The 21,622-nt window shown below is 42.2% G+C and overlaps 1 protein-coding gene across 1 annotated transcript; it reads right to left on the bottom strand.

The window, feature by feature from the left end:
• Nucleotides 1-3,411: 3,411 nt before the first annotated feature.
• On the bottom strand, nucleotides 3,412-18,955 carry kcnmb4 (potassium calcium-activated channel subfamily M regulatory beta subunit 4). Its single transcript, XM_033038167.1, has 3 exons — nucleotides 18,093-18,955; nucleotides 6,652-6,779; nucleotides 3,412-4,077 (listed from the first exon to the last, which is right to left on the bottom strand). Exons 1-3 carry the CDS (start codon nucleotides 18,426-18,428, stop codon nucleotides 3,909-3,911), a joined length of 633 nt encoding a protein of 210 aa, XP_032894058.1. The 5' UTR covers nucleotides 18,429-18,955; the 3' UTR covers nucleotides 3,412-3,908.
• Nucleotides 18,956-21,622: the final 2,667 nt, after the last annotated feature.

Below are 21,622 nucleotides of genomic sequence, written 5' to 3'. Positions count from 1 at the left end.
CACCTCTCCACCAATTCTAATATTGGTGGCCAGTTGGGGGGGGGGGGGGCTTTCTGGAGCGCTAGTATGGGTGTTGTGGGCTGAAGGGACTGGTTTGCAGAGGGCTAGTATGCAAATTGTGCGCCAAATGGATTATTGGGCTGGCGTCTCAGTCAATCAAGCCTGTTGTGCTGGCAACTCACTCACTCACAGCTGGTGGGCTGGTGGGCTGGTAGTTGACCCACGGCTAATCCTTGAAATTTTATTTCAAGCCGGGTATAAGGCCACCAAATTCAAGTGCAGTTTCTTACCACTTCTAGCAGGGTGCAAGGCCACCAAATTCAAGTGCAGTTTCATACCATTTGAAGTAGGGTGCAAAGCCACTAAAGACAGCGAGTCGTGACCTCTCCCTCCTCCATCTTGCAGAGACTGAGCCACACCCACATTTCCGGGTTTTATAACCCCTCACCCCCCCCCCCCCCCCCCCCCACCCCACCAGAAAAGGTGTGGCTTTCATGGAGTGGTTGACAGGAGAGAGATTCTCAACATTTAAAAAAAAACTAATAACACTTTTATTTTTCATTGATGGGAAGAATTCTCTGCATCTGCTCAGCGGAGGGGGACTGAGTAAGACGGCCCAAAATCACAGCCGTAAGTGGTAGCGTTTTATCTAAAATCAATATACAGTGCAAACAGGAAGTAGTGCCTTTTAACTTCAAGCCAAAGCACCCAAGCCGCCATTTGCAGTAAGTAGTGCCTTTTAACTTCAAGCCATTGCATCCAAGCCACCATTTGCAGTAAGTAGTGGCTTTCAACTTGAAACCACACCCAAGCCACACCCAAGCCACCATTAGCAGTAAGAGGTACCTTTCAACTTCAAGTCAAAGCAACCAAGCCACCATTAGCAGTAAATAGTGCCTTTCAACCAAGCCAATGCACCCAAGCCACCATTTGCAGTAAGTAGTGCCTTTCAACTTCAAGCCAATGCACCCAAGCCACCATTTGCAGTAAGTAGTGCCTGTCAACCTCATGCCACCATTTGCAGTAAGTAGTGCCTTTCAACTTAAAGCCAAAGCACCCAAGCCACCATTTGCAGTAAGTAGTGCCTTTCAACTTCAAGCCACAATTTGCAGTAAGTAGTGTCTTTCAACTTCAAGCCAATGCACCCACGCCCCCATTTGCAGTAAGTAATGCATTTTAACTTCAAGCCATTGCACCCAAGCCACCATCTGCAGTAAGTAGTGCCTTTCAACTTCAAACCACACTCAAGCCACACCCAAGCCACCATTTGCAGTAAGTAGTGCCTTTCAACTTCAAGCCAAAGCAACCAAGCCATCATTTGCAGTAAGTAGTGCCTTTCAACTTCAAGCCAAAGCAACCAAACCACCATTTGCAGTAAGTGGTGCCTTTCAACTTCATGCCACCATTTGCAGTAAGTGGTGTCTTTCAACTTCAAGCCAAAGCTCCCAAGCCACCATTTGCAGTAAGTAGTGCCTTTCAACTTCATGCCACCATTTGCAGTAAGTGGTACCTTTCAACTTCAAGCCAAAGCAACCAAGCCACCATTTGCAGTAAGTAGTGCCTTTCAACTTCAAGCCACCATTTGCAGTGCCTTTCAACTTAATGCCAAAGCACCCAAGCTACAATTTGCAGTAAGTAGTGCCTTTCAACTTAAAGCCAAAGCACCCAAGCCACCATTTGCAGTAAGTAGTGCCTTTCAACTTCAAGCCACCATTTGCAGTAAGTAGTGCCTTTCAACTTCAAGCCAATGCATCCACGCCCCCATTTGCAGTAAGTAATGCATTTTAACTTCAAGCCATTGCACCCAAGCCACCATCTGCAGTAAGTAGTGCCTTTCAACTTCAAGCCGCACCCAAGCCACACCCAAGCCATCGTTTGCAGTAAGTAGTGCCTTTCAACTTCAAGCCAAAGCAACCAATCCACCATTTGCAGTAAGTAGTGCCTTTCAACTTCATGCCACCATTTGCAGCAAGTGGTGTATTTCAACTTCAAGCCACACCCAAGCCACACCCAAGCTACCATTTGCAGTAAGTAGTGCCTTTCAACTTCAAGCCAAAGCAACCAAGCCACCATTCGCAGTAATAGTGCCTTTCAACTTCAAGCCAAAGCTCCCAAGCCTCCATTTGCAGGAAGTAGTGCCTTTCAACTTCAAACCAAAGCTCCCAAGCCACCATTTGCAGTAAGTAGTGCCTTTCAACTACATGCCACCATTTGCGGTAAGTAATGCCTTTCAACTTCAAGCCAAAGCAACCAAGCCACCATTTGCAGTAAGTAGTGCCTTTCAACTTCATGCCACAATTTGCAGTGCCTTTCAACTTAAAGCCAAAGCACCCAAGCCACCATTTGCAGTAAGTAGTACCTTTCAACTTCAAGCCACAATTTGCAGTAAGTAGTGCCTTTCAACTTCAAGCCAATGCACCCACGCCCCCATTTGCAGTAAGTAATGCATTTTAACTTCAAGCCATTGCACCCAAGCCACCATCTGCAGTAAGTAGTGCCTTTCAACTTCAAGCCACACCCAAGCCATCATTTGCAGTAAGTAGTGCCTTTCAACTTCAAGTCAAAGCTCCCAAGCCACCATTTGCAGTAATTGCAATAGACATATTTTTGCAAGCTTTAGAACCAATAGAGACATTTTTTTGCAAGCTTTAGAACCAATAGAGACATTTTTTTTGCAAGCTTTAGAACCAATAGAGACACTTTTTGCAAGCTTTAGAACCAATAGAGACACTTTTTGAAAGCATTTTAGAACCACTAAGGGCACTTACATTTGAGTGGACATGTGTTCAGTGTTATTCACAGCTCAGAGAAACGTGACGCTCTGCCTTCCTCCATCTTGAAGAGACTGTGTGGCACACCACATCCTGGTTTTATAGTCCCTCCCCCCTGCTGCCAGCGGGGGCAGCAGAGAGAATGGTGAATTTGTAAAAACATTAATATCTCTGTCATTTTTAATCAACGGGAAAAATCCTCGGCACACATGTGGCGAAGGGGGTTCTGAGCAAGGTGGCCAAAAATGACGGCCGTAGTTGGTTGCGTTCTCTCGGAAATCGCAGCACAGATGGCCAAAACCGGTCAAGAACAGACTTTTAGTAATATAGATATGCAGTTGCATGACAATAAAATCAAAAATATCAGAGGCAAATTAAGGACATAAAATGCTGCAGTAAGTTATAATTCTCTATGTAAAAAGGTGAGAAAGAGTTTCAAGAGCAACATTCAAAAGCACAAATGATCAATGTTAGAAAATAAAGACACTTCCGGGACTGTGAAGGAAGAGCAGCAAATAACATAATTTCACAGTCCTATCAAAGAGCCGGCACGATCACACTGGGCTCAATTATCTCCTCAATGGCTTTATCACCGTGTTATTCTATGAAGTATTTCAGAGGTAAAAATGGAGTTCTATTATTTAACCTTTATTACTCAGAATAAAAAGCCAATTCTACCCAAAATCCAATATTTCATCACATTATAACTTCACAAACATTAACAACTTTTTACATATTTACAAAGTACAGTCTTTTTAAAAATGTAGCAGTAGTAAAGATTTTGGGAGCATTAATTGAATGAAGGTTCACAAGATGGGATTGCAGTTAACTAACAATATATTCTGGGAAACCCCATACTTGCATGGAAATTAAACTGAAAAGAAACAGTTAAAAACTATTAGAATGGCTGCTTTCATTTGCAATAATGCCATGGAATCATTATGCCAATTTGCGAGCATTTATAATCATCAATTCTTTAGTCTTCCCAGCAGCTCAAATCACAGAAAACTTTGTAAATCGTTTCTTGGGATTAGGATCAATTCAGGTCTTTCTCATTCCAGGTTTGCCTTTGAATGCAACATTGATCGTGTCATCATGGGCATGCTGCCTGATTGTCACTTCACAGCAGTCTTCTCACTAGGAGTACTTCATTTTCTGCAAGGCTTCTGCTCGAATAGCAAGGCTCTTACCACAGACAGTCAGAAGCACGATTAGAACCCCAACCAGCAGAGTGAGCAGGGGCCAGAGCACGCAGTGCAACAGAACATTGTCATCGCGGGTCCTCTTCAGCAGCACGTCATCAGGTCTGCAAAATGGCACAAAGCTTTAGTTGAACAGCCCACTATGTGATTAAAGAATAAAGCTTCAATACTTAAAATATTAGAGAGGCAAATTGCCGCACATTTGGCAGACTGGTTGTGTGTTTAAATTAAGGGATTCTGCCTAAAGGACACACCTTTAGAATGGAGATGAGGAGGAATTTCTTTATTCAGAGGGTGGTGAATCTGTGGAATTAATTGCCACAGAAGGTGGTGGAGGCCAACTCCATGGATATTTATAAGGTGGAGATTGAAAGATTCTTATTAGTAAGGGTGTCAAAGAGTTATGGGGAGAAGGCAAGAGAATGGGGTTGAAAGGGAAAGATTGATCGCTATGATTGAATGGAAGAATAGTTGAATCGATGGGCTGAATAGCCTAATTCTGCTCCTATAACTTATGAACTTATCAACTATTTAGCCTCTATAGTCAGTTATTCAAGGACAAAACATATTTTAAGTTCTGAGGAACTTGAATTTATGTTCTAAGTTCCAAGGATGCTCTAAGGAATGGAGGGCTAAGAATCATGTATATTCATGACAGATGAGGTTCAACATCAGGCACAGGCATTGCAGGCTGAATGGCCTGGTCCTACGCTGTATAATCCTGTTCTAATCACATATTTTTTCTTGGCTCCATTAGTAACACCAATTCATTAACTGAGACAGAGATGACAGCAGATGAAAAACAAACTGTTGGAGGAACTCTGCGGGTCGAACAGAGTCTGGAGAGGGAAAGAATGGTCAACGTTTCAGGTCAAGGTCCTGCATCAGGACTGAGAGTGCCGAGGGGAAATAACTAGTGCAAAGAGCTGAGGGAGATGGTTGAGACAGGCTCAGGTAAATAGTTGTGATGGCAGGTGAGATGAACAATGAGCAGATGATGCCACCAGATGGGGAAGAGAGGGTGGGTGGGGGGGGGGGGGGGGGGGGGGGGGGGGGTTTGGGGGCGATAAAACCTGGCTGGACTGGTGGGGGTGGGAAAAGAACACATTTTGTAAAACTCCCAGTGGCTGAAGCCAGTTAAGGCATCATCAAATATGTAATGTCAGCATGCTGAAATGGTGAAGGGGGAATTACCAGTTGGGATTCCTCCTCTTCTGTGAATTTGTTAAAAACAATTCCATTCAATTACTTTTAATTAAATACAAATTATATATTCCTAACGAAGCACCACAATATCCTTTGCTAATTACTTCAGCTGCACGATACTGTGGATGCTGGAATCCCATAATAAAAATGGATACTGCTATAAATACTCAGCAGGTAAAGCGGCATCTGTAGAGGGAGAGAGAGGCAGAGAGCGATAGACTCAATTAAAGTTTCAGATTGAATAACAATCATCAGCCTAAAACACTATTTATCTTTCACTGAAGCTGGCTGACCTGCTGAATATTTCAGTCCTTTTGTTTTATTTCCATAAATCATTTCATCTTTAAGCATGGAGGGATAAATGTGTTTAAATTGTGTGGTTAAAAATGCAAGCTATTCTCTCGAAACTTCATGACAATGGTCCAGAGTTCTTTTAAGAAACTGTTACACAACATTCAGCGCATATTGCATTAGGATTAACTCTTTCAAATTGAAACAAAGATTAATTACGGAACTATCCACGTACCTGAGAAATAATCCTGAACAATCAAGCGATGAACAAAAACATTCCCATTTAAATTGTGATCTGTGTATCATTATATTCGTTACAGATTACAGTAGGGGTATTGGGTTAAAAAAGGGCTGCAGGTTACTAATAAAGATTTTTCGCCCAAATTCCAGACTGACGCAGTGAGTTTTTAGTCATTTTATTGCTTAATATCAAGACAGCTGGTGGCCATTTTCAATTCTTCCACTCGTGGAAATCAGACTAAATTAGTCAGAATTAATTACGTTTTCTGCTCAAATATTATTTTAGCTGCAGGTATTGATGTAATCTTGCATTAGCTCCCACCTTGGCAGTGAAAAAGCAAGATGGCAATTTTTATCAATTAATAATATTATAGAAACTGCGTAAGATAACTTGAGTCCCAGTCTGTTAAAACAAACTGTACAAAACAGTTTGCTTCCTGAAATAGTATTTTTTTCAAATTAAAATCACAGTTTAATTTACACTTTTCATGAAGATTAAAAGTTAACTCCATTAAAGCACTCCTTAAAATCTTAGTGACTAAAATACAAAATACTGGAGGAACTCAGCAGGGCAGTGGTCCAGAAAGCCCCCAGTGATCCAAAAAAAAGGTTCTGACTGTCTTCCCAATCTATGACTCTCATCATTTTAAATACTTCTATCAGGTCTCCCCTTACCTCAGGCACTAAAAATGTTCAATAAAGATTGGAGATGAGGCAGCAAATGTGGTGAGAGAAAAAGATGTAAAGGTTTCAGGATGGTCCTTTTGTAGAACTCTGATTCTGATGATGGATCTTCAAACCTGAAATGTAAATTCTGTTTCTTTCTTCACAGATGCTGCCTAACCTGTTGAGTGTTTCCAGCAGGTTCTGTTTTTATTCAGATTTCAAGTATCTGCAGATTTCTGAGTTTGCTCTAAATAAATCTGTCAATGTCATCTTACCTTCGCTGACGATTAATATAGCAAATAAAGGTCTGAGCGCCGATCTCTTCCTTCCAATAATCATGCCAACTCAGCACATTTTCAGAGTTTTTCTGATTGTCTCTCTCACAAGGGGGGATATAGGAACACTGTAAAAAATAAATTGTATTTTATCACATTGAGCTTGCATGTGGAATGAAGAGGGTTCCCAAAAAAAACCTAGCAGTCGGCAAAACCCAGATAATGCTGGATTATTGATTGTTATTAATACACTAACACACTTTTACTTCCTTTTTGTTAGTCTCGCTCTGCTGTGTAATCATTTTTTTCCGTCGGGAGACACAAAAACTGAAGGAACTCAGCGGGATAGGCAGCATCTCTGGAATGAAGGAACGCGTAACGTTTTGGGTCGAGACCCTTCTTCAGGCTAGTCAGGGAAGAAGGAAACAAGAGATATAGACGATGATGTAGAGAAATAATGAACGATGAATGAAAAATATGCAAAAAAGTGACGATGATAAAGTGAACAGGCCATTGTTAGCTGTTTGTTGGAAGAAAATGAGAAGCTGGCTTGGCTTGGGTTGGGGAGGGATAGAGAGAGAGGGAATGCCAGGGTCACTTGAGGTTAGGGAAATCAATATTCATACCACTGAGCTGTAAGTGAATGAGGCCCCATTTTCAGTTCACCAGGTGAGTTTAAAAAAAGCACAGGAGTCAATATCCATGGAGTTTAAAAGGAGCATGAGAATGGGGCCTGCGATATGTTTATGAGGCCATAGCAGTGGGAGCCTCAGTGAGTTTATAAGGAGCAATTAAAATGAGTTTATATGGAACATGGTCACCAGTGTGTTTCTACAGAATGGTGGGAATATCACAGAATGAACCAAATGCCAATTGCCGAAGCTATGCTTCACATCTAATTAGTATCCAGTATTTTGTTGATCATACTATTGGAAAGTTTAAGAAACAATTAGACAGGTACATGGATACAATACAATACACAATACAATTCAATTTATTGTCATTTGGACCCCTTGAGGTCCAAACGAAATGTCGTTTCTGCAGCCATACATTACAAACAAATAGACCCAAGACACAACATAATTTACATAAACATCCATCACATTGCTGTGATGGAAGGCCAAAAAAACTTATCTCTCCACTGCACTCTCCCCCCCGATGTCAGAGTCAAAGTCAAAGCCCCCGGCGGGCGATGGCGAATTGTCCCGCGGCCATTAAAGCCACGCTGGGTGATGCAAGGTCGCACACCGGGTCTAGGTGTTAGAGCCCCCGGCGTGCGCTCGCAGTCCCGCAGCCATTCCAAGCCGCGCGGGGCGATGGTGTAAGGCCCCGCTCCAGGAGCTCTTCAACCCCGCAACTCGGGCGGGAGAAGTCGCCGTTGCGGAAGCCCCGAAAAGCAGTCTCCCTCCAGGGACCCGCGGGCTCCCGGTGCCGTCGTCCGCCAAACCCGCAGTTGAAGCCACCGAATCTCCGGAGGTCGGGCCGCAGCAGCGTCCACCACAGCTCCACCCGCTCTGGACTCGGCCAGCTCCGTGACGGTGAGGTGAGTAGTCGGCACCACAGCCCCCGGTCTTCCTGTTGGAGGCCGCTCCTCGTTGCAGCCCCAACGACAACGGAGACCCGAGAAAGAAAAGGTCGGGTCTCCCGTGCAGGGAGAGATTTAAAAGTTACCCCCTCCCCCCCACACCACCCCCACCCCCCCACACACATACCCCAACAAAAAATAACAAAAACTACATAAAAACATAGACATAAAACAATAAAAACTCTGCACCGGATAGGACAGGTTTAGAAGGATATGGGCCAAAAGCAGGCAGGTGGGACGAGTGTAGATGGGACATGTTGGTCGGTGTGGGCAGGTTGGGCTGAAGAGCCTGTTTCCACACTGTATGACTATGACTATGCTCCAAGATGTAATCTGTCGCACACGTACGGCTCCATTCACGCCTCCTCAGTCGGTGGACCAAAGCGTTCATCTTGCAACAAAAGGTCAACACAAAAATAATAATGTAGCTCACTTATAAGCATAACAACAAATGAATCATTTATCAGCTCCCAACTTCAGAAATCAACAATTTAATATAAAAATGAGGGAACAAAGTATCAGGAGATAAGTCAGTGGAAGAAAGAGTTCTCTGTGTCAAAATCATGCTGTAGGAAAATCCAATGAGAAACATAGAATAATAGAAAATAATGTAAGCCATTTTACCTGTTGAGTATGATCCACCGTTCAAAGTGATCATGGCTGATCTTAGATTTTAGGTTTAGATTTATTATTGTCACATGTGCCGAGGTACAGTGAAAAACTTTGTTTTGCATGCTATCCAATCAGATCTGCATAAATGCAATCAAGTTATATTAAAGTAAAAGAGATAGAATAAAGGGGGAGGTACGGAGTGCAGAATATAGTTCTCAGCATTGTAGTGCATCAGTTGCATAGACAAAATCAACAATTGGTTAGAGGTGAATCGGACAGTACCATAGCTTAGAGAAGGAACATTCAGAAGCCTGATAACAGTGGGGAACAAGCTGTTCTTATGTCTGGTGGTGCGTGTTTTCAAGCTTCTGTACCTTCTGCCAGACGGGAGAAGGGAGAAGAAGGAATGACCTGGGTGGGACAAGACTTTGATTATGTTTGCTGCTTTTGCAGGAGTCAAAGGCGGGAAATCTGGTCTGTGTGATGGACTGGGCTACATCTACAACTCTGCAACTTTGTGTGGCCTTGGGCAGAGCTGTTCTCAAACTGTGAGGGTCTTTGTCACAGCCACGATTTCACTGCATAGTGAATTGCCTTAAGGAGCTAAATAGCACACTTGTATCCTTATACTAACACATGACGCAGTCTGCCTTACCGGCAACCTGCAGAAACCAAGCAACAACATTGAATTTCTGCTTTGCAAACAACTCTTTCATTCACCTATTGGAAAACCACATGAATTTACCAGGCTTCTGTAGCAATGGCAGATTAAGCACAGTGCCAACAACAACCAGATTCCAAATTTGTCATCTAACATTGAATTTAGACTTTGCATATCAATTTGTATTCTTAGACACTTATTTTGACCACACTTCAGTTTACCAGCAGGTGTGTGGAAGATCATGGAGGACACTCTTTGGGAACTAACAGTAGGCATTAAAAAGGCTGGTGGTTGTGCTGTCTTCCAGACAAAGGCATTTCCATGGCACCAAAAGCATTGCGTATATCAATAATAGATCACTGCTGTGATATATAATGGCATGACCAGAGTATTACGTGAACATTTCTCAGCATACTGATAAATATTGAGACCTTAAACATAAAAATCTACTGAATCCACAGAATGATAAAAAAAAATTTAAATAACATAACTTTTCATACATCTAGTTTCCTTCTCCCCAGACACACAGTCTGAAGAAGGATCTTGATGCAAAACATCACCTATTCCTTTTCTCCAGAGATGCTGCCTAACCTGCTGAGTTACTCCAGCATTTTGTGTCTATCTTCAGTGTAAACCAGCATCTGCAGTTCCTTCCTACGCAATTTTATAAAAATTACTTATCAAGCATTTTTCTATCTGTACTTTTCTTCTGAAGCGTCAAATAACAGACGTTAAGGGATCTGCTGTTGTTTTTTTTATTGTTAAGCTGAATTAAAATCTTAAAACCAAGGAATACTTGCTCCTGGTTAAATGCAATGCATGTGGTCTGGCACTTAACCACACAGACCGGAAAAAAGGATTTGACTGTTGATCTGAACTGATTCATCTTATCTAGGATGAAAGGAGAAAGGGCATTAAAAATGAAGCAAAATCTGCAGTTTCAATGCTATCCGATTATCTTTGCTGGAAAGCCGGCATAGTGAGGATTGAGCGCCAACTGGTTTGGTTTGGTTGAATAACCCAGTTGCACACTCTTGCCTACAATCACAAATTAATTCTGCAATAGGCAGGCCTGTTCGTGACCATGGAAACCTTAGAATGAATCAGCACCGTTAGGAGAAAATCAAGAAAAATAATTACTTTGTTCTTCAGGATCCCACTGTATTATTATTGTTGACAGCCTGGAGAAAATATTCTCCGTACTCTTAGGCTTCTGTGGATGGGGAGGCCCTTTGAATTGAACAACATCATTTTATAATCATATCCCTTCATGACCATCTGTGGAGATTTGCAAATAATGTAGGTCATCTTCTCTCCCTCAATTTTACATTTTCTGGATATGTTACAAAAGTCCCATCTGCACGTTTAATATATTAAGATTAAAATATGCAGCTTAACATTTTTATTAAAAGGTTTCAAATTCAAACCATTTCATTCTAGAAGAGAAGCACACTCAGTGTTACAAATTCAGTAAAGCAAGATGCTTATGAATGAAACTGTCAGTAGTGTGGATTTAGCAGGGTATTAAAAATAATTAAAACAAGCGATCTTGGAATGTTTTAATACAGAAGAAATATTAAATGGAAGATACACACAAAAAGCTGTAGTAACTCAGCAGGACAGGCAGTATCCCTGGAGAGAAGGAATGGGTGACGTTTCGGGTCGAGTCCCTTCGTCAGTGGTTAGGGATAAGGGAAACGAGAGATATAGACTGTGATGTGGAGAGATAAAGAACAATGAATGAAAGATATGGCAAAAAAGAAAGGATGATAAAGGATACAGGATATTGTAAGCTGTTTGTAGGGTGAAAATGAAAAGCTAGTGCGACTTGGGTGGGGGAGGGATCGAGAGAGGGAATGCCGGGGCTACCTGAAGTAAGAGAAATCAATATTCATACCACTGGGCTGTAAACTGCCCAAGCGAAATATGAGATGCTGTTCCTCCAATTTGCGTTTAGCCTCACTCTGACAATGGAGTAGACCGAGGGCAGAAAGGTCTGTGTAGGAATGGGAAGGAGAATTAAAGTGTCCAGCAACCGGGAGATCAGGTTGGTAATTAAATATTAAATGGATAGCTTTAAGCAACTGAGTGATCAGAGAGTAATCAGATGCACAAAAGAGCTAATACCTCATTTCCACAATACCATAACTTCGGGCTGGACTATCTAAAGTATCCCCCCCCCTCCCCCTCCCCACCTCATCTGTATCCACCTATCACTGGCCAGGTTTTCCCCACCCCTATCTCTACTCCAGCTTTCTTCCCATTCCTCTATCAGTATGAAGAAGGATCCCAACTCGAAACGTAGTCTATCCATTTCTCTCTACAGATGCTCCTGATCATGGTTCTTCCAAAAGTTTGTTTCTTGCCCATTTTCTCTGACGTGCAGGTAGGTTAACATGAACAAGACCATTCAGCGGTAGAAATATTTTACGATGTTGCTTTCACAAGGGGAAGCAACTAGCACTTAATTAAAAACTCCGTTGAACAATAGGAAGCAAACTTTGAAGTAAAACACTAATTATAAAGAAATTGAACAAGCTTCCATGAAGTGGATGTTGCAAACATAGCCTCAGGCCTTGCCAATGCACTGACACTCACCGATGGCTCCCAGGGGGACCCGCGTCACCAAGAACGAGGAGGGGACCCGCAGCGCCGAGAGCTACCTGGTGGGGAGCCACCGAGAATGAAGGGGGACCTGGCAGGGGGCCGCCTGTGGTCACGAGCGGCGGCAGGCCCAGCTCACCACTGCGAGCAGAAGATAAAACAGTTCGATGAACTTGTAACTTTGTCGGCAGCAGAAATGCAGCGGTGGTGAGGTCAGCTGTATGATATTACTGGGTTGTAGGCAAAACAAAGCATCTCACTGTACTGCGGTGACAATAAAGTATCATTGAACAAATGAGAGCAAATTAGGTGCAACCACTCATTGGGAGAGATCAAAATGGAACCAGATTAGAGCAATGCCTTAACAGAGTTAATGCATAACTATACTCACTTTCTAACCCCTACTAATCTTTTCTAACCTATTTCTTGGCAGAATGCATTTATAATTTGAACGTGTATTTTGTCCTTTCTGAAGAAGGGGTCCAATCCGAAACATCACCCATACTTTTTCTCCAGAGATGCTGCCTGACCTGCTGAGTTACTCCAGCACATTGTGCCTTTCTTCATTATGATTCAGCATCTGCAGTTCCTTCTTACACACAGTTAAGATTGTGAGAATGGTTTATGGTGTCCCAGAATGGCATGTGCAGGTCCAGATTGGGATTTTCCTAGTTTTCGCTTCTCAGGAATGTTCTCACAGGGGTATCTGTTCAAGTGCAGACTTAAGTAATCGGCGAGTGATCAGGGCAATATCTCACCACTGCCAGGAAACCTATGGCCATTATATCTGTTGCTTCATGAGTAGAAAATAAAATCTCCTGGACTTACACTATGTCTTCTACAGAAAATTATGTAGACTCACTGAAGACAAGTACCATTCCTAATACATTCACTATATACGGATTATCAATGCTATACGCAGTTTGATTGTTACATTTCCTGCATTGCACATGTAGTTTCATTCATGAAGCATTTCATGGACTGTAATGGAATATGCAGAGTTTATGAAGGGAATTGTATAAATTGTTTTTTTTCTATCTTATGATTATATCCTTATCCCCGCTGCTATATTCTAATTCCCTCTAATCCGTGCCTTCATTTATTAGCAAATATCCTGTACAGAACCTTAATATCTCCTTCAAAAGCTGCTCTGCTTCCTTTCTCAATGCTCTTTATTTTGATCTAGGGCACGGTAAATAACTCAGATGGAAGAAGCATATTTTAAGGAACTTTATATCATGGGCCCCAATTCTGCATATAAAACAACGTTGATATCTACCTGTATTTCAGCAGAAAAAACTGTTAATACATAACTTTACTCACTTTCTAACCTCTACTAATCTTTTCTTATCTATTTCTTGGTAAAATTCATTTATAATTTGAAAGTGTATTGTGGCCTTTCTTCTCACGATAACTTAATTAGCGGAATAATAATTGACATTTCAACTCTTTAAGTTTCCTGAACGTACAAGTTAAATGAATGAAATGGGATGTGCTGGTATTAGAGCTTCCCCTGTTTTTGGTAACACCAGGCCTCTGACCAAGAGCTGGATACTGGTAGAAGACAGAGTGACTGGTGCTTCCTTACTAGCCACGTCAGATAGATATGGGTCAGCAAAATTAGTTTTCTTGGCTTGCATATATTTTGTGTGATTAAACATACAAATTCCTTCACTTGCGAGGCAGGATGACAGAGGGAGAGAAAGGATGGCGGGAGGGAAAAGAGAAAAGAGAAAAAGTAAGGGAGGGAGAAGGAAGAGATAAAAGAGGAAAGAGTGTACGTGTTTACGCATGAAGTGAGAATTAAATCATGTTAGGCTGCTTTGTCACCAATTGTTAAATAGTTGCGCTGTAATATTTTTAGTGTTTTTAAATCACTAATCACAGATAAAGCCCTCCATCCATATAAAATATCTACTGGCCAAGTGAAGCTAGCTTTTGAACTGAATTTCATATATCTGAATACTGTACTCCACTCACCAAACTTACGTACCAATAAAATAAAACTTGAAAGATATGAGTTAATGGATAATGCCATCTGATGGTAGTGATGCTGGCAGCTAAGATGCTTATCAGTGAGTTAATACAGACCGATCATTTCATCAGATCCAGTTAAAATGCAATGAGACTTCCAGTAACTGTAACATAATTTATTACTGTAAAAACAAAGTACTATAACACTAGTGTTTAAGAAGGAACTGCAGATGCTGGAAAATCGAAGGTAGACAAAGATGCTGGTGAAACTCAGCGGGTGAGGCAGCATCTGTGGAGCGAAGGAAATCGTCCCGAAACATTGCCTATTTCCTTCGCTCCATAGATGCTGCCTCACCTGCTGAGTTCCTCCAGCATTTTTGTCTACTATAACACATGGATAAGCACTCAACCAAGAAACCAAGCCCGATGCCAAAGTAGTATCTAAACTACCTGTACATACTTATGCTATAGGACATGCTTACTTGGTTTTCCTCCCTTCATTGTGTATTGTGTAAATTATTATTCAGAGGAGTATATCCATCACTAAGACAATGACATGAGGACAATTAGCAAGATTACATGAACAAAAACAAAATGTTAACTTCATCTGCTGCCTATCCACTGCCCCTCTCCACCAAGTAGCTTTGTGTAAGTTAACTTCTGGTGAACTGAATGTTTTAAATAAGTTGACTTCATTTACAAGTAACGGAGAAATTTGCAAAGCTACACAAATTCTACAACAGTAGTTACTGTAATTTGTTTATTTTATCTAATTTAAAGAATCACACTACAGCCCAAATGCACCAAGGTGCAAAACACATTACAATTATTCTAAAATGCAGGAACAGATGGTGTAAACTTAGATGATGTAAAATTGATCATTGTGAGGGGCTGTACAAGCACCAACTGCGTGATTAACCAGTTGTTTTCTGTGGATATTGGTCAGCACTTCAGCAAGAGTCATGACTTTGGGTAATAACACCCCAATAAACCACAGGAAGCAGTCGAAGACCTTGGACAAAAATCCTATCCAAAAGGCAGTACTTTCAACAATGACCCAGTACTTCAGGGTCATAACACTAGTTATGTCTAGTCATGTAATTATACAAACTATAGAAAAATTTTAAAGCCCTGCATTACCTCAAACTTTTCTAATCCCAGATACTTGTTCTAAATGTTGATTGCTGGAACAGCTGCTGTTCATAGAAGTCCAAACTTTTGTCCAAAGAGAGGCTTAAATTTGAATTATGCTATTCAGAATCACAAGTAATGTTGATGTCCATTTTCACCAAAAAAGTCAATTTGTAATGCAGAAGATGCATAATCAGTAATTGACGAGGGAATCTGTTTCCATGATGTTTTGCTGTAAGATAATTATTATCACCATCATCACTCTGATGATCTAGTGTAATTGCAAAACTTTATTGATTATTTATTTGGTTTTATTAATAACCTTAATTGCATTTTTGTTTAATTTCCTCTTTTCATTCTCGTGCATTTCCTTCTTAATTTCCTCTTTCTTGAATGCTTTCAATGTATGCGGGAAAGAACGTTACGACAAATTTCTTTGGTATTTATTAATTGAGATTTTGAGATTCTGAGGGCAAGACCAAGCGCAGACTGGGTGATCATTTTGCAGAACTATTTAGCCCAGTCCTATGCAATCTCGTAGTTCCCGATCACTAACTCTCTCTCCCATTTCCATACTGACCTTTCTGTCCTCAGTCTCCTCCACTGTCAGTGTAAGGCCAAATGCAAATTAGAGGAACAGCAACTCATATTTTGCATGGTGTGAATATTAATTTCTCTAATTTCAGGAAACCCTTGCATTCCCTCTCTCTCCGTTCACCCCTACCCTAGTCGTTCTACGGGTTTCACTCGTTCTGCTTAGTTTCACTATTTGTATCCATTCATTATCATCTATTCCACAGCCAACAATGGGCCATTGTGGGCTCTGCCTTTCCTTGATCATTGGTGCTGGCTTTGATTTGTTTTTTCATACCTTTCATTCATTTATTCTGTACCTTTTCATATCTCTAGTTTCCCTCTCACCTGACGCTCAGTCTGAAAAAGGGTCTCGAACCAAAACGTCAGCAATTCCTTTTCTCCAGAGATGCTGCCTGACCCATTGAGTTACTCCAGCAATCTGTGTCTATCTTTGGTATAAACCAGCATATGCAGTTCCTTCTTAGACAGAATCTTTAACTTTGTCCCTCATGTCTACGATTAAGAGGCAAGAGTCAAGATGATTTGTTGTCATATGGGCAAGATGGTTTGTGGGCAGATGCTTGGCAGATGCAGTTTAATGCGGATAAATGTGAGATTATCCACTTTGGTAGCAAAATCAGGAAGGCAGATTATTACCTAAATGGTGTCAAGTTGGGAAAAGGGGAAGTACGACGGGATCGGGGGGTCCTTGTTCATCAGTCAATTTAAGTAAGCATGCAGGTACAGCAGGCAATGAAGAAAGCAAATGGCATGTTGGCCTTCATAACAACAGGAGTTGAGTATAGGAGCAAATAGGTCCTTCTGCAGTTGTACAGGGCCCTAGTGTGCAGTTTTGGTTCCCAAATTTGAGGAAGGACATTCTTGCTATTGAGGGAGTGCAGCGAAGGTTCACAAGGTTAATTCCCGGGATGGCGGGACTGTCATATGCTGAGAGAATGGAGCGGCTGGGCTTGTATACTCTGGAATTTAGAAGGATGAAAAGGGATCTTATTTGAATATATAAGATAATTAACGGTTTGGACACGCTGGAGGCAGGAAACATGTTCCGGATGTTTGGGGAGACCATAACCAGGGGCTACAGTTTAAAAATAGGGGGTAAGCCATTTAGAACAGAGATGAGGAAACACTTTTTCACACAGAAAGTTGTGAGTCTGTGGAATTCTCTGTCTCAGAGGACGGTTCCCTGGATACCTTTAAGAGAGAACTAGATAGGTCTCTTAAAGATAGTGGAGTCAGGGGATATGGGGAGCAGGCAGGAACGGGGTACTGATTGGGGATGATCAGCCATGATCACATTGAATGGCGGTGCTGGCACAAAGGGCAGAATGGCCTACTCCTGCACCTATTGTCTATTATCTCCTGAAACAGAACGTTGAACTTCTTACTTTCAGCAGCACAACAGATATGTAACCATAGGACTCTGTAAACACGATAATGAAAAAAAAGTTCAGTATATAACAAAAACAAATGAACAGTAACAGTGCAAAGGCAAAAAATAATTCCCCCCCCCCCCCCCCCCCCCCCCACCAAGCCTCTGCAGTTTGGACCTTCGTGGAGATTGTAGTGTTTAATAGCCTGATGGTTGTTGGGAAGAAGCTGGTCCTGAACCTGGATGTTATAGATTTCAGGCACCTGTACCTTCATTCCAAGGCTTGAGTGAAATAAGAGTTATGCCAGGGTGATATGGGTCTCTGATGATGTTGACTGCCTTCAGTGACTCCCATAGATGCCTTTGACGGTGGAGAGGGCAGTACTGTGATGGACTGGGCAGCAGCGTTCGCCAGCTTTTTTGCAATCTTCCTTGTTCCTGGAGTTGCAACCACTCAATATGCTCTCCACTGTACACCTGTAGACGTTCAAGAGGGTATTTGTCCACATGCTTCCAGGGTAGTAGAGGCGTTGATGTGCTTTCTTTATGATCCCATCAATGTGCTGGTTCCTGCTTGCCAGTAGTCTTAAACTCAACACTTGATTCAGAAATCAGAATGCTACCTCGAAGACATGGTAACACACATCCAGATTGCTATTTTCCAAAGTTACAGCCGTAGTTTGTAATTACGGTTATTATATTTGATTAATTTCAAGTAAGTTTTTCAAGGTTTTTAATTTGAATCGCCTAAAACTCACTGTATTATTTCAAGGTATAATAAATGCATTTAAAGATAAAGAAATTATACTTAATGAAACTTACAGACCACTTCATAAAATGTCTGTAACTACAATGTGAATGGTTTATTTCATAACCGTTTACTATGTCACAGCAACAAGACACTTTACCTTGGGATTTAGAAGTAGTTGCTGCTCGTCGTAATGGAGCAGAGCTCTGCTGTTCGATTGGGAATTGTTGACGAAGATCTGGATGCAAGGATAGAGCGACGTCCCTTTACAATCTGCCCCACATGTAAAAGTGCACTCAGACATCTCCCCGATCTGCCGCAACGACACAACAGTGCAGTTCGCAGCCTTGCACTGCATGTTGTTTAGCGTGGGATTTAACCAGCAAAATCCAAGGATGAACAAGGAAATGATACCGGCGACGATGAGAAAGAACCCGAGTCTTATGCTCTTATCCTCCGCTTCGGAATACTCATAAGCGAATCTGGCCTTCGCCATGAGATATACCCTCGCTGCGAAGATTTAAAAGACGTTTCTCAATGCATCCAAGCGTAACGCAACTGTCCAAACTTCTGACCGCCGTACAATTCAGCTTCGGCAGCAGGCGGATGAAAGTACTGAATAACTTACTTGTTCTGCGGGCAGAATTGCCTTGTTTTAATTGTAAACTGTCAACATAAACAAACGCGCGGCTTGCTTTCGCGGTGACCCAGAGCGGCTGAAAGTCCAGTCGCTACATCTGGCGTAGGTAAGTAAGCCTCTTATATAGAAATAGAACACAGCTCCAAGAGGCTGCTATTCACCAACTCGTCTGGTAAGTCCCATATCTGCACCCGTCACTCACCCAGACTGGGCTCCCGAGCGGTGGGAGTGTCTGTCTGTTTCATTATTTCGCCCTTTGGAAGAGCCAGATTGCATTTATGGATTCCCGTTCGATTGGCAAATTGACAGCACGAATAGCCGTCTCCCCGCGGACTCCAAGCGGCCGAGTGAATTTCCAACAGTGCCAGGTGCCTCGACGAAGCTTCTGATCTGTCGTCCCTCCAGAATCCGCCAAAAAAGCGTCTTGTTGTCCACTATGCCGTAATACTCCGCTCATTGCTTGCAAAAGGAATGCATCGCATTTACACAGAGCGCAGAACAGTATAGGGCGGAACTGGTCCTTCGGCGCACAATGTCGACCATTATGCCAAGTGTTTTAAAAAGTCTCCTTTGCCTGCATTAGGTCTATATTTCTCCATTTCCTGTGCCTATCTAAAAGCCCCTTCAACACCACCCCAGGAACCCACCACTGTGTACAAAACTTACCCCACCCTTGAACTTTTCTCCTCTGACCGTAACTCTTTGCCCTATGGTCCTTGACATTTCCACCCGGGGGGGGGGAGTTCTGATTGTCTACCTTATCTATGCATTTCATGGTTTAAGATAACTCTATAATGTCTTTCCACAACATCCGAAACTCGAGAAAAAACTATCCTACCCTTATAGATAATGCCTCTAATCCAGACATTAATTATGCTTGGAACATATAATGCAAAGATTTAATAATGCTTAGATTTAAAGACGTGTGCCATATTTCCGGACCTTTGTCCTGTAGTCACGTGAGTCTGAAGAAGGGTCTCGACTCGAAACGTCACCTGCCATTCCCTACACAGATGCTGCCTGACCCGCTGAGTATTTTGTATTTTGCTCAAGATTCCAGTGACTACAGTGCCTTGTGTCTACAACCTTTCATAACGCGAACCCGTCCCAGATATAGATCATCGTCTAAAGCAACTGCTTACAACTCCCCAAATACAGCCTCTGAATTCCCCGCGTTGCTCAAATAACAGCTTAGTCCAGTTTCAAAGAAGAATTGTGGGATAGTAACATTTTAAGGTCTCCGCCGCAGCAATGAGTTTGAGTTCAGTCAATCAATCTAGCAGGCCCGAGTAGCCTTCCATCCAGAACGTTGTTTTACAAGTGTTACATCATGTTGTAAGGTTAGAGAGCTTCCACTAAATGGTTCAATTACAACGCCAGCTTCAATCACTTAAATCAAGCAGGTACATTAAAATGCTGGAGAAACTCAGCGGGTGCAGCAGCATCTATGGAGCGAAGAAAATAGGCAACGTTTCCTTCACTCCATAGATGCTGCTGCACCCGCTGAGTTTCTCCAGCATTTTTGTGTACCTTCGATTTTCCAGCATCTGCAGTTCCTTCTTAAACACTTAAATCAAGCAACTGTGTAAACCATGTATTCAAAGTTTCTGAAAAAGAACGTGTTTGTAAGAACAGAAAATGCTATAAAAAATACACAGCGGGTCAGGCAGCATCCGTGAAGAGAGAATCGGGGTTCGCGTTTCAAGTCAGTGTTCTTTCGGTCAGATCCTTCTGATAAAAGATCTCGGTCCTAAAACATTAACACGAGATGCTATTGAAACTGTTGAGTATTTCCAGGATTGTCTTAATGTCAGCTGTCCGTAACTGCAGTGTTTTGGTGTCGGGGCGAGCTGGATTGACGATGGAATCACCGGCTTCACTCAAGGACATTTCCCCTCATCACTACTCGAATCCTATAAGCAAGTCGAGCCTCTCCTCCCCCTCCGGTGGTTCAATTCTCTGCGATTCATGGGAAGCGTTACATCTGCGTTGATACCAAATAAGTTTGCACGTTGAGAAAACTCAAGGCAGATGTTTGTTGCTCTAATCGGTAAACAATATCTCAAGGGGCCGCGGGACCTGTTATATTTTATGGCTGTATTCTGCGAATCCCAACTTTTTCCAGAATCTGTAATCTGATTACAGATTTATGCACATCGTGGATTCCAATTAGTGACATTTCATATTGTCTAAATTACCAGGCTCCTACATATTTCCTGTAAGATAATTCTGTAAAATATATCAATCGGTTAAAACTGAATTTGCTGTGGGACTGCAGATGTACAGACACAGTCAACACAAAACTGTGATCTATTTAGGGCACGAGTTAACGCCGAGTTGTATCACAGGCTGGGAGCTAATGGAGTTCCAACTCAAAGAAACGTAGAACTCAACGGCTTGAAATCAAGGGCCTGGGCACAGTCTGCGATGACCCCATCGGTAGTGATCTCAACTAATAATGCATCCATCCATCACCTTTAACACATTAAACTGCCCTAGCTAGCCCAATGGAAGAATTATTCAAGGACCAACACAAGGAAGTGCAGATGCTGGGATCTTGTGTAATGCAAAAAGTGCTGGAGTAACAGCGGGTAAGACAGCATCTGTGGAGGGAATGGACGGACGACGACTTGGTTAGAGTCATAGAGTGTGTGGAAACAGGACGTTCGGCCTAATTTGCCCACGCTGGCCAACATGCCCCATCTCCACTGGTCCCATCTGCCTGCTTTCGGCTCGTGATAATCCCTCTAAATCTATCCTATCCCTGTACCTGTCAAAATGGTTCTTAAACGTACGGGCTCCTTCCTCAGACGGAATTATTTTAAAAGTTTAGAGGTTGCCACAAGGAAGGAAGATTATCAAAAATCTTGGCCAGAGTTTAATTTTAGGGAAGCTTCAAAAGGAGACGCGAGAGTTCCAGAGTGTGTGCCTTTTGCAGTTGCTCTATTGATGCCGACGGCGGAGATTAAGATTAGGAATACACACGAGGCCAAATTTGGAGGCGCGCTGAGATCTGGGAGGGTGGAGGTGATTCTCTTTGGCTTGTACCA

The sequence above is a fragment of the Amblyraja radiata genome, chromosome 19, assembly GCF_010909765.2.
Source record: "Amblyraja radiata isolate CabotCenter1 chromosome 19, sAmbRad1.1.pri, whole genome shotgun sequence".
Lineage (NCBI taxonomy): Eukaryota > Metazoa > Chordata > Chondrichthyes > Rajiformes > Rajidae > Amblyraja > Amblyraja radiata.
The sequence above is the reverse complement of the archived record's forward strand: the minus strand, read 5'-3'. Positions and strand labels throughout refer to the sequence as shown.